This window comes from Bos taurus, chromosome 3 (assembly GCF_002263795.3).
Source record: "Bos taurus isolate L1 Dominette 01449 registration number 42190680 breed Hereford chromosome 3, ARS-UCD2.0, whole genome shotgun sequence".
Taxonomy (NCBI): domain Eukaryota; kingdom Metazoa; phylum Chordata; class Mammalia; order Artiodactyla; family Bovidae; genus Bos; species Bos taurus.
This window is the reverse complement of record NC_037330.1, coordinates 33,895,664-33,909,214: the sequence shown is the minus strand read 5'-3', so window position 1 is coordinate 33,909,214 and position 13,551 is coordinate 33,895,664. Positions and strand designations below refer to the sequence as shown.

At 46.3% G+C, this 13,551-nt stretch overlaps 2 protein-coding genes across 4 annotated transcripts in view; both read left to right on the top strand.

Moving 5' to 3' along the window:
• Window positions 1-264: 264 nt before the first annotated feature.
• On the top strand, window positions 265-8,666 carry GPR61 (G protein-coupled receptor 61). Of its 3 annotated transcripts, NM_001038571.2 has the most exon segments (4): window positions 447-481; window positions 3,545-3,662; window positions 3,903-6,081; window positions 6,769-7,286. In NM_001038571.2, a coding segment is annotated over 1 exon segment (1,356 nt). In that variant the 5' UTR covers window positions 447-481; window positions 3,545-3,662; window positions 3,903-4,474; the 3' UTR covers window positions 5,831-6,081; window positions 6,769-7,286.
• A 1,311-nt stretch (window positions 8,667-9,977) lies between these two features.
• Window positions 9,978-13,551, top strand: part of GNAI3 (G protein subunit alpha i3) — a 44,383-nt gene continuing 40,809 nt past the window's right edge. Inside the window, 1 exon segment of the mRNA NM_001034677.1 lies at window positions 9,978-10,199. Coding sequence (NP_001029849.1) covers window positions 10,082-10,199 — 118 coding nt within the window. The 5' untranslated portion in view covers window positions 9,978-10,081.

Sequence of the window (13,551 nt, the reverse complement as noted above, 5' to 3'; positions counted from 1 at the left end):
AGCAAACACTTACATTTTCATTCCCTTTGGACAAATAAGAAACTAAGGCCAGAAATGACAAGTGACTTGCCTAAGGTCACACAGTTAGGACCTGCCAGAGTCAGGCCTTAAACCTGGATCTTCTGACTCTGAGTGCTCTTTTTATGTCATCAGGTTAGCCGGGAGGGTCTCTCCAGTCTGCCATCACCTGGCCTCACCAGGCTTTTGAGCTACCACTCTAGCAGCTTGAGAGGAGTGGGAGGGGCTGGGCCCACTCCTGGGTACCTTGCCTGGGGGCACTGGTCCCTGGCTCCTGGCTCCAGAAGTGGCTCCAAGGGTCTGGGTGGGAAGCAGGAGGCCATTAGGACCCAGAAGCTCTCAGAGCATCCTGCTCTGCCGGCTGCCTCTCACTGATCACTGCAGTGGTTCAGGCTTCAGCAGCCTTGGAGAAGCATCAGCTGAGAGGCGCTATCACATGGGAACCGGGAGCTGCTCAGGAAAGGTAGGAGTTGTCAACTAGGCCAGAAATGGGGGCCAGACCCAGGCCTGGTGATGAGTGCTGAGATACCCCACAGAAGGGTACAGCCCACCCTCCCTTACGGTGGGCAGTTCTGTCCAGGGATGGGCCCCCAGGTATCCTGAAGGAAATATTGGGGTGTGGGCATCTCTGAAGTCTAGAGATGGGGGTTGATCTACAGCTGGAGTATCCACATCCTGCAGACAGACAGGGTTCCCCATCTATCTTGCTCCATGTCATAGAAATGGGTCCCCTACATCCTAGGAATAGGTCCTTTGGCATGCAGGCCGACGGGAAACTCTGTGTCCTAGGCATGGGCAACTCTGCCGGGGGGAGGTGCCATAGCCCCCTGAAAATCTCTCCTGGCTTAGGTGGGGCATGCTCCTGTCTGAAGGAAGGCCAGGCTCGGGTCCTCGGGATGGAAACTCTGTAACCAAGAAACAGGTGCATGTGAATCCCAACACCTCTGCGGCCTTGGGCTGGGCACTTATGTACATCTTGCCTCCTGAGACAAGGCTATGTGTAACTTGACCGTACCCCTGCTAGAGGCCCAGACTTCAGCCTCTAGGATGGCAAAGCCTTCCAGGTATTGAGATGTCCTGGAGGTGAGGGAAGGGTTGCTATAAGGGAGCAGGGAGAGGATAAGAGCATCCGAGAAGCCACGATAACCAAGCGAGGAGTGGAGCGAGGCTCCCTGGGCTTCCACTGTGAAACTGTTACCCCATGTCGCTCCCAGCCTTTACCCTGGTCCATCAGTGAGGAAGTGCTGGGGAGTGGGTATGCTGGCTTTTCTTTAGAAGGTAAATGGGAATGCTGGAATTTAGGGAGCAGTGCGGAGATACTGATAAGGCTCAGAGGGGCTGTGAAAAAGAGGAATGTTCAATGCCTTCTTGCCTAGGGCTCCATTATGGCTGCACAGCACCTCTCCATCTCCAGGTGGAACACGCATCTGCTTCCCGTGGTCGGGGACCCTGGGTAGGCCCTGTTGGCAGACTCTTGATATCTGGGCAGATGTGGTGGGCCTTGACTCCTTTAGCTCCAGGGCCCCAGAGTCATGTCTTCTGGGCCCCACCCCAGGTAGAAGGGATGGGGGAGTCATGGCATAGAAAGAAAAGGGCAAGTTTGCCTCTCCTGGTGTTTCTTCCCACATTTTTTTCTGGAAGCTTGTCTTATGATAAGCGTCTCTACTTGAGCCCTCTCTTTCACCTTCTCCACAGACTCTGAGTCTATGTGATATGAGCTGTCTTTTATCCCCTGGGAGAGGCACATCTCTAGGTAGGTAGTCCAAAGTTAGGACTCCTTCAAGTCCAGGAGCCCAACTTACTCATTTCAGAAGAGGCTCCTGGCTGGCACACAACTGATGGACTGAGTGTTCCTGGAGTATATCCTGGAGGAAAGGATCCAACTGAATAATCTGAGTTTGATTCAGGTCACAAAGTTGTATTGAGCACCTATTGCATGCATGGCATGCTAGAAGTTAAATTAGTGCAAAGTTGATGGTAATGCCAAAAACCAAGGGTTGTAAGGCTGTAGCTTATAGAGGGGCAAGGGACCTATCTGCCCCATGTGGGCCTCTTTACTTCAGTCAGAGAAATCATGGGGTTTTTAATTGAGCAGCCACCAGGCCCTCCATAGCCCAGGAACTCACTGAGCAATCCAATGCTATCACATATGGAAACCTTGAAGTTTTTCTAGTCCAATCCTCCCATTTAACACATGAGGAGAGTGACCCAGGAAACTTCTGACTTGTCTGCAAAAAGCCCATCAGACTTGGCATGGCCACAGTTTGCCTCTAATTTTTATACCTTAGTACACTATGCTGAGGGACTCTGGACTGAAAGAATGGCATATGGAAATAAAAAAAATTAAAATTACAGCTGACTCTTGAACATGTGAGGGTTAGCAGTGCTGCCCCTTTGAGCAGTGAAAAATCCGGGTATAAACTATAGTCGGTCTTCTGTCTCGCAGTTCCGCATCCTTTACTGCTGATGGAATCCTGTAGTGCTGTAGTTTACTATTGAAAAAAAAATCTGCGTGTAAGTAGACTCCAGCAATTCAAACTCATGTTGTTCAAGGGTCAGCTGTACATTGGGCAACTTAGTTCAATTCTGTGCAAACTCAGCATGGATAATGAGACACATAAAACAGATTTTATCAGAGAAATGAGAAACGCTGAACCCGGAGACTTCTTCCTTTGCCAGTTTCTTCCGGTTTACCTCTCTGCTTTATGCTCACCCACCTTCACTCCCCATACGTTTTATACAGATGCCTACACCCCCTTCTTGCTCTCGGTCTATGGTAACAGTCCAGGAACAGGAGGGTTTTGGCCAGAGGCCCCTCCATGGTCAGCTGCAATGACCCTGGATCCAGGACCCTGGACAGTGGGAGTTTAGGAGCAGCTCCTCTCCCACCTCCGGGGGCACAGTGACCTTGGGAAGTTAATGAATGGGTAGAGATGGGCAGCTATCATATGACTTATGCCCTTCTGGCTTTGGGAGCAATGGAGGCTGGATGAATTGACTTCCCAGTTTCCTGCCAGTGGGACGTTTTGTTTTCACTGGTCCTTCTAAACACTCCCAAAGGGGCAGCTCTTTGGCTCAGGGGTGGTGATGTTAGAGCAAACTCAAGCACAGTCTTTCCCCTTCTCAGGTGATCTCTTCCCAGTGGTAGCCCCGGTTCAGTGGGAGACATTTTTTTTGTTTTTAATTAATTTATTAATTTTTATTTTTGGCTGTATTGGGTCTTCATTGCTGTGTGGGTTTTTCTCTAGTTGCAGCAAGCAGGGGCTACTCATCATTGCGGTGCCCGGGCTTCTCATCGTGGGTAGTTTCTGTCGCCGTGGAGCATGGGCTGGAAGGCTTGCAGGCCTCAGTAGTTGCGGTTGTTGCTCTGCGGCATATAGGATCTTCCTGGTCCAGGGATGGAACCCGTGTCTCCTGCATTGGCAGGCGGAACTCGTTACCACTGACCCACCAGAGAAGCCCGAGAGACATTTTTAGAGATGTTTCAAATTCATCAATTATTTATTGAATGTCTGTTGTGTTGCAGCCACTGTGGAGGGCACCTTCAGGCGAAGCATGGCACGGTGGGCTGCAGTACTAGCCCTGGAGCCAGGCCTCCTGGGCGTGTAACTGGACCTGGCCACTTACTAGCTATGTGACCTTCGGTAAGTTCCTTTATCTCCGGTAGGCCCCAGTTTTATCAATTGCAAAGTAGGGAAAGGATATCTACCTCATAGGGTTGCATAAGGATTAAAATGAGTTAATATATATGGAGTGTTGAGAACAGGGCCTGGCGTGTGGAAAGCTCCATATTTACATTACTGCTTATTAGGATCTGATTAATACATCCTGCATCATCTTCCAAACACAGTTGTGAAGTAGGTATTATTCCTTTCATTTTACAGATGGCTTTATGAGGAAACTGAAGCTGAGAAGAGCCACAGAGTTAGTAATTCCCAGACCTGGGACTGGAAACCGGATCTCGTGGTTATTCTCCACAATGACTCCTGCCATTCTGAGGAGACAAGAAATCAGGAAATTTACATAAGCAACCTTAAAACCGGGGCACGATCCCAGAGCTCAGCGGGACCCTGAGAAAGGGAGACAGAGGATTTAGACTCTGGACAACAGTCCTTGAAAGGGGAGAAGGGTGTGGAAAAGAGAGGAAAAGGAAGTGGAAAAGGAGCTGGAGACCACTCAGAAGATGGAGTGTTGAGTTGGTGAGGCTCCTGCATCGCTCCCTCTCTTGCTTCTTTGCAGTCACCAAGGTGGACCAGAGCTGCCTCCTGAGCCCTCAGTCCCTGGCCTTGAAGGCTGGCAACAGTGAGAGAGGCTCCAGCAGGAGGCGCTCTCTCCCCAGGATCTGCACACACAAAATTGGGAAGCCTGGGCCTGGGCTCGCCATCCCAGGGGCACTGGACTAGGATGGGGGATGGGCCTGTGACAGGAGGTGCCCTGGGTGTCCTCTTTCGGCCCCATGGAGTCCTCACCCATCCCCCAGTCATCAGGGAACTCTTCCACTCTGGGGAGGGCCCCTCAAACCCCAGGTCCCTCTACTGCCAGCGGGGTCCCGGAGGCAGGGCTGCGGGACGTGGCTTCAGAATCCGTGGCCCTCTTCTTCATGCTTCTGCTGGACTTGACTGCTGTGGCTGGCAATGCGGCTGTGATGGCTGTTATTGCCAAGACACCTGCCCTTCGAAAATTTGTCTTTGTCTTCCACCTCTGCCTGGTGGACCTGCTGGCTGCCTTGACCCTCATGCCCCTTGCCATGCTCTCCAGCTCCGCGCTCTTTGACCATGATCTCTTCGGGGAGGTCGCCTGCCGCCTCTACTTGTTCCTGAGCATATGCTTCGTTAGCCTGGCCATTCTCTCAGTGTCGGCCATCAACGTGGAGCGCTACTATTACGTGGTCCACCCCATGCGTTATGAGGTGCGAATGACGCTGGGGCTGGTGGCCTCTGTTCTGGTGGGTGTGTGGGTGAAGGCCTTGGCCATGGCTTCTGTGCCAGTGTTGGGAAGGGTCTCGCGGGAGGAGGGAGCTCCCGGCGTCCCCCTAGGCTGCTCACTCCAATGGAGCCACAGTGCCTACTGCCAGCTTTTTGTGGTGGTCTTTGCTGTCCTTTACTTCCTGTTGCCCTTGCTCCTCATCCTAGTGGTCTACTGCAGCATGTTCCGAGTAGCCCGTGTGGCTGCCATGCAGCACGGACCGCTGCCCACGTGGATGGAGACCCCCCGGCAACGCTCTGAGTCTCTCAGCAGCCGCTCCACTATGGTCACCAGCTCAGGGGCCCCCCAGACCACGCCACACCGGACGTTTGGGGGAGGGAAGGCAGCAGTGGTCCTCCTGGCTGTGGGGGGACAGTTCCTGCTCTGTTGGTTGCCCTACTTTTCTTTTCACCTCTACGTCGCCCTGAGTGCTCAGCCTGTTTCGACGGGGCAGGTGGAGAATGTGGTGACCTGGATTGGCTACTTCTGCTTCACTTCCAACCCTTTCTTCTATGGATGTCTTAATCGGCAGATCCGGGGGGAGCTCAGCAAGCAGTTTGTCTGCTTCTTCAAACAGGCTCCAGAGGAGGAGCTGAGGCTGCCAAGCCGGGAGGGCTCCATTGAGGAGAACTTCCTGCAGTTTCTTCAGAGCACTGGCTGTCCCACGGAGTCCTGGGCTTCCCGACCTGTACCCAGCCCCAAGCAGGAGCCACCTGCAGTTGACTTTCGAATCCCTGGCCAGATAGCTGAGGAGACCTCTGAGTTCTTGGAACAACAACTCACCAGCGATATCATTATGTCAGACAGCTACCTCCGTCCCGCTCCCTCACCACGACTGGAGTCATGATGGGCTGGTGGACGCTTGGAGGGTGATGGGGCTGGGGGCCAGTTGTAACTGCAAGGAACTCCTTGTGGGATCACCTTTTCCTGGCTAGCTGGGGCTGGGGTCTCTGCACACAGCTTTTGCTTAATGTTTTCTGGGTCAGCAACAGAGCCAACTGGATGGATATGTGGCAAAAGCCTTGGACATGGCCATGATCCTTGACTACTGGGGGAGGGGACCTGGTGAGATGGTGACGAGAGTCAAGGGTCACTAAGGTGAGATGATGATGATGATGATGTTGCTTTTCAACCAGTGAAATTTCCATGCCTCAGGAAGCAGGGAAATTCTAAGGGCAGGAGTTGGAGGATATAGGGCAGCAGGCCAGGCGTGGAGTTATTCTGAGGACTCTTTAGGATCTTTCATTTTTCAGTGTAACAGTCCATGGTAGAAACTGCACCCAGGCAAGGTAAGAAAATGACCCCTGACTTCTCATTTCCTTGTTAGGCTTTAAAAAAAAAGGGCAAAATTGCAGCCAAGTGTTTCCATTTAACAGATTTTTTTTTTTTTTTTCTAGTTTTAAACCTGAGGTTTCCTTGAAGTGAGAGGACCAGCTTTATTCCTTTCTTGAGTTTGGTCAGAGCAAGAGGAAGTAGTAATCAGGGCCCATAGAGTAGAAGAGAGGAAAGATGACTGCAGCTCTGTCTCCCACCTTCCAGGAACAGCTGTTCTGTTGTATTTCTTCTGTCTCTCTCTTAGACGTGAGAGATTGATTTTGGGACTTGATCTTAGCAGAGGGAAGATTAAAGCAGGATGGCTCTTTCTCTTTGTCTTTTAGGATGAAGTGGAGGGATTGGGGGTGGACTGCTGAAGGTGGGGGTTAGCATTTGAATTGCTAAGGTGGTTGGATACAGAGAGGCTCACAATAACCCTGACCAATAACACTGTAAATCTTTATTTTCCAGAACTGGCCTCCCTGATCTCTCTCCTCATGGCAGTGACCCATCGCCAGCCCCCTGGACAACCGGGTACAAGAGACTAAGGTTGGGAATGGGAAAGGTGGGGTTTCCATGGTTCATTAAATGCTTCCTTACTCCCATTCATCGCTCTCAAAATTAGCTTCAGTGACAAAGACTTAAATCTCTCTCCTATCTGCAGCCCTGGGTTGAACAGGGGGCACAGGAACTGGGCTCAGCTGTTCACTGATTGAGACTGTAGAAACTGTTAGGTGGTACTGATGGCGGTATATTCAAGGGAGGGGGAATAACTGCAAAACTGGACAGGACACCCATCTGGGACTACCTGTTCATCCATTTCCCTCATTTCAATCAGGTAACATTAAAGAGTCAAGGCAGGACCAGATGGTGATGTGATCTGTATTTGAACAAATTCCTGGTTTATTGAGCTTCAAGGGGAAGTTGGGTTGGTGGGAGTAGGATAGCTTCCCCTTTGAACAGCTAATAAATAATTTTTATTACAAAAAGTTATGCTGATATCAACATTGACTCCTTCAGTTCAACCCAGTGCATAATAGCTGAATACCCCACTCTCTGGGACTCACACAGATTTATAGTCACTGCCTTCAAGGAGTGCACAGTCTTAATTTGAATCAGGTACCTTGTTTTATATTTTGACAGAGCATTCACATATAGTAAAGCATTATAGAATTTTAGAGAAATATATTGAAAAATATGTTCATGGTTCTAACTTGAGACTTCAGCCCATTGCAGCAAGATGTCTACATGGAGGCTTTCTGCAGACTGGAAAGTGTGGGGGTTGCAGATGAAACTCTAGTTGAACAAAATGATTTATTAAATGAAATAGGGCAGCTTTTTCCCTCCAGATCTAGGAAATTTTCCAGGTTTCTGTCTTCCTACTGCTAGACTTATGCGCAAGGCCTATTGCACTGAGGAGTTCCCTCAGATAATTTATACGTCGAAGAGAGTCTTTTGCGATTGAAGGCATGTTCTCCACCACCCTCTCCTCCCTTTTAAGATAAATTCATGAGGAATCGCATTTTAGAAATAGGGGAAAACATCCAAACATCACTGATTAACTAGCAGACTGAGCGTTGCCAGCAGGTGGCAGTGTGAGTCTAGTGGAAATAGGAAAGAAGCCTGTAGGTGGGGAGGGGGAGCATTGCCTGGCAGCCATTTTGTTAATTTATTTTGCCTTTTCCTTTGACTTTGCCCTCCAACCCCTACTTCATACTTCAAAGGAGAAAGTCTTGAGTGGAAGGATATTGCTAATTTAGGCTGAAATTTCTTGACACTGTGACCTCACTGGCGTTTATTACAGAATTGGACATATGCTGGTTTATTTGCATTTATTTTTCCTTGAGTTGATCATGAAGGAAATAAAATTTTCTCTTCTATTCTGCTGAGAACTTTCCCAACAATTTCTGTCATGACCACCTTCCAGGAGTATTCTAATCACCAGGATCACTTGGTAAAGTTCCATATGTAATTCTTAAGCTTGTGAAAGCAGTTCCTAGGCAAAATTTGACTTATAAATCCACTGAAGAAATCAACAGGTTGAGAAAATTGTGCTCTCAAGTTATTTTTTCCCTCACCCCAGTGTTGTTGGAGTAACTCTCAATCCTAAATGAAAAGCTGTTGTCAAGACTCCCAGGTAACATCTTATAATGGCATGGTAGAAAAGGAGTGAATTTGGAATCAGATCTACTTATTCACTGTGTGAACTTGGAAAGATGCTTAATTTCTCTGAGCCTATTTGTTTACCTGTAAAAATGTGGATAACAACCCACAATTACAGGGTTGTTGTGAGGAATAAACGAGATGACACATCGAAGTACCTAGTCACACCTGGCAAATAGGTACTCAATAAATATCGTTTTTTCTTCCCTTCTTCTTGCCCTTTCTCCCCGTAAGTATTGATATTCTAACAGTCACTAGGAAGAGTAGGAGACTTGGAACTTTGAAGAACTGGCATTGATAAATTAAGGTGCATGAGGCTATTTAATGTGGTTTTCAAGAAATCCCTCTAATGATCATCAGTCACTGTATATATCTTTCTGTTGGGATCTTATATTCTAAGGTCTAGGTTCGACTGGGGAAATAATATTTAATCATAGGGTAAGGTCTTGGAGGCTGCACGAGTTCCCCTCCCTAGAATGTATGGTGAATGTTTTTGTGGGGCTCTTTGGAAGTAACGGTAATGTAGGGCTACTTTCACCATAGAATCCAGGATTATGAGTAAAAAGAGTATCAGTGTGGGGCTTTCATAGGGGATTTATCAACTTCCAGGTGATACTATAGCTGAGAAACAAATTTTACTATGACTTCTCTTTTCGTGTGTTACCCCAACAGGAAATTTTAATAGGATGCACTGGTTTGTTTTAGGGTGTGGAACTTTGGTTGACTAATCTTGGTAGAAGTCCTAAGCCCTTAACACACGACAATATGTCAGGGCTAAACCTGGCTTGTGTGGGGGAAAGGCAGCATGGAAATTTCATGGAAAAACCACATTCTTACCTTATGCAAGATCTGTTACCGATTTCAAGAGATCTTTTACCGATACAGTAGCTGGGAAACTCTCAAGCCCACTGGGTACCAGTAGGTGAGCCAGAGGAGAGGGCAGAAAGGGACTGCAAAGTCCCAGGCATGGTGGGTCTTAACTTTTTCCAGATGTGGAGCGTGACCGCGGCGAGGCCCAGACTCTGTAATTCTCATCCCACAGCTCTGGCTGGGACGACGCCAACAGACAAACTATCCTACACTTGGTCTCAGATCTCCACAGCCAGAATTTAACTGCGTTTTCTGGCCAGTGAAAAATTCCCAGCAGAAATTCCCGTGCGGATTGCGGGCTTTTCTTGGGAATTCCCATTCCCCACGCCAATCGGCCGTGCGACCTCGGGAGGGTGCCTTGAACCGGAGAAACCAGTCCCTGGTATCTCTATATTCATCCAAATAAGACAGCCAAAAAGGTGAAAGGGGACTAAAGTCGAGCGGCGCCCGGTAAACTCGACAGGGCCGCCCTACAACTCGGAACCGACACTCGGCGTCCTGGTCTCTCTCTCTCTCCGTACTTCCGCTTTTGGTCACGCCTCCTTTACCCCAGCTAGGGAGGTCGAAGAAGTAACGGCCGCGGGCGTTGCCGGAAGTGTCGTAAAACGCCGGATATCCGGTTCCTCTGGGCGCTCTGGGAGCTGACGGAGAGGGCCGCCGCCCAGCAGTAGACTCTTCTCTCCGCCTGCTAAGCCGCAGTCTCCGCGGTTTTTGAGTGAGCCCCGGCCCGGTCCCTTCTTCCGCCGCCGCCATGGGGTGCACGTTGAGCGCCGAAGATAAGGCGGCGGTGGAGCGAAGCAAGATGATCGACCGCAACTTGCGGGAGGACGGGGAGAAAGCGGCCAAAGAAGTGAAGCTGCTGCTACTCGGTGAGGGGCTGGGGGCGGGGCTGGCGGGGTGGTTTAGAGGACCCAGGCACTTGAGAGTCCTAATGGGGGGTCGGGCCGGGCGGGAGAAGAGGACCCCGAAGAATCTGGAGGGCGTGACGGACGTGGGGCGGGGTGTGGGGTTGGTGGCTGATGCCGGAGGGCGTGATGAGGGGGTGGGGTTTTGGGGTTGTAGGAATTAGGCTGAAAAGAGGGTGTGCCACCATGCTGGATTGTGTTTAGCGAAGGAGCTTCGAAATGTGGTCCAATAGGACATTGAGACTGTATTGGGAATATGGGAAAAGCTCATAAAGGAAGAGCTGATGTTAGAGAAGGTTTTTCAAGGGAAGGGTTAGAGTAAGTTGGTGTTGAGGACGGGAGAGTGTGTTGGGCTTGTATAATGGACTGTGAGTTTGGAGCGTGGTGATACTTTATGACAGATTAGAGCTGGGGTGGGGGTTTGAATAATTAATATAAATAGAGAGGGGGTCTTGGACAGAGTGGTCACATAGGACCCTGTCATTTATTAGAGAGTGGACATTTCGAGCTCTCGCTGAGGTGGAGGACCCCTAGAACATAAAAGAACCCAGGAACATAAAAGTGTATGGTTGAAATAACTGACAAGTTCTCAGGTGTAAAGGTAAAGAGTTTGAGTGTAGAGGCTGTGTGTACTTATCCACTATTTCGTATTATTTTTATTTTCTTAAGGTTTTTTATAACTCCTTCCATTGTTTTTATAAAGGGGGAGCTGGTGTGAGCTGAGGATATTTAAGGACTGGCTTGTTTGAGGTTTGTGGCATAGGATGTGATGATGACAATAGGTTACACAGTGGGAGTTGATGAATATTTGCTAGGGATGATGTGCAGTGGGAATGCAGTTATCTTAGGATAAATTATGGAATTGGACTTACTGTAAAAGATGATTGTGACAGACTTCTTTTGAGCTGGGCTTTTTTGTTTCTTCAAACGAAAAATATTGGCTTCGGGAATTACTGTTTATTTTACTTGACATTCGTTTTAAGTAGTTTTTATGTACAGTCAGATGCATTTTACTCAGCCTAGTTAGTTTTAGAATTTTTGAGAGATTGTTTTCTAGAAGCTCAGTGAATCATATAAAATACCCTGATGTCAGCTTACCAATAAATCAGGCCATGTTTTTTCTTCACTGTTAGTATTTTCTAGGGATCTGTTAGGGAAGAGTAAATGGAAGTAATGGTTTCTGTAAGCAATAGAACTTTGCTTTTTAAAACAATTGATTTTTGGGAAAAAGAAGTTGCTTTAGGAGAAGTGCCAAATTTTTATGGTGTGAAGCTCCAGAGGACAGAATGTACCACCATAACCCAGGGTTTATTTTGTACTCTAGGGTGTTCAGGGTGCCCATGCTAGTCTTTTCATGTTAACGTATTTGGTAGTTTGTAGGTTGCAGGAGGCCTGGTAACAGCTTTTTGAATAAAGAAAGGAAGTTATGCACTGGAGTTTAAGCCTTCAGTTTGAATTCTTGATCTTACAGAATGTATGAAAAAAAAAATTGAAGTTTCAAACTGCTACTCTTCCATAGAACAGGTATCATTTGTGAATGAGCATGGTCCCTGGTATTTAGTAGATGCTTAAATATAAACTGTTAACCAGCATGTGCCAGCTACTGTTGGACATAGCTCCTTGGGATCTTTCAGATGTTTGATATGAACTATAGTACTCAAGGCATTAGCATTGTTTCTATTGATCAGTTGGTTATGAAAGTAAAGGTGTGTTTTTATCTTCTATGATTATTTTGGTTTACATTCATAATCAGAGATCCCCTCAGGATATTAGGCTGTTGTAATACATGACTTTATAAACAGTGCATTTAATTAAAACCAAAATTAAACATATGATCACTTAGGAAATTTCAAAAGCAGTAGGTAAAAATCAAAGTACTACAATATTTGATTTTACTTTTTAATCAATTTCATTGTTTTAAGTAATTTTTTTTTTAATATTCTTGAGCAAGTTAAATGAACAGATTCAAGCAGGTTGCAGAGAGAGATGCATTTGCTTGAGTCATGACATAACACATGCTGCCAAGTCGCTTCAGTCGTGTCCGACTCTGTGCGACCCCATGGACTGCAGCCTACCAGGCTCCTCCATCCATGGGATTTTCCAGGCAAGAGTACTGGAGTGGGTTGCCATTGCCTTCTCCCGACATAACACATATATGAAATTAAAATTATCTTCTTTGCTATTTCTATAAACAAAATGCACTTATCACAGTATACAAATAATTTTGCTGTTGAATACCTCCTTTGATATACATGCAAGTCATTTTTACTTCCTCTGTGTAAAACTATCAAATTTGGTCTAAGTTGCAATCATTGTTATTAACAAAATGAATGTTACCAATTAAAGTTACTATAGAAATTCAGGAGGAATGCAGTATTGTACCTGTTTTGTTACTTTTTGTTTAAATTTCTTTTAGATGTGTTATTGAGAAGCTCTTGATATACTGTCTAATCATAATATTCTGTAAAAAAACAAAATTATGTTATACAGGGCTTCCTAACCAGAGTGTAGTGCATAGGAAGGCTTGCAGTGTGCTGTTTGCAAATGTTTTATGGTTTTGAATTTTTAAATCATTTTTATGATTTTAAATCATTTTGTAACTAACTTTTCAAATTTCACAGCAGTTAGAATGATATTTGAACATTTTTGGTATGATTCCACCAGTACACTTTCTGAATTTGGCAATCGAAAATATTTGATTTGGAAGATTTGTACCAATTAGTGTTTAATATCATCTGTAACATTTTGTACTTTATTTTTCATGCCATAATTTTATAATATAAAGAAAATGTATGTTATTTTCACCAGGTCTCTCCAGTTTACGTTGGTAATCTATACAAGTATTATAATTTTAAGCATGCAGCATGATGTGACTAAAGTTGGGAATCGCTGGTATAATGGATATGAGCAGTGCTTTTGGAGTCACATAAAACTGAATTCAATTCCCACCTCCATTTACTAGCTGTGAGACCCAAAGCATGTAACTTAGCCCTAGGAGTCTTATTTTCACATATAAAGTGGGGATGTGATACTTATTTCTAAAGTTCAAATGAGATAATATATGTAAACTGTTTAGCAAATAAATACTAACTAAATGGTGACTTCTGTTATTACAATGATTGGAAAACATCATTTTAGTTGCTTTTTTCAAGGGTGTTTCAGACAGATATTTGATTATTTTTCAAAATTTTTTTTTCAAATATTAATGAACCCTTTTCAAAGACCTTCAAAGAATTTTAATACAACTCTTTCGTGGTAGAAGGCATTAAACATTATCTTTTAGTTTTGTGGGTTATTGAATGATCTACTCCTGTGC

Bases quoted from the DNA above. Each gene is read 5' to 3' on its own strand.
- GPR61 (XM_059884809.1), top strand. From the start codon at position 4,475: ATGGAGTCCTCACCCATCCCCCAGTCATCAGGGAACTCTTCCACTCTG.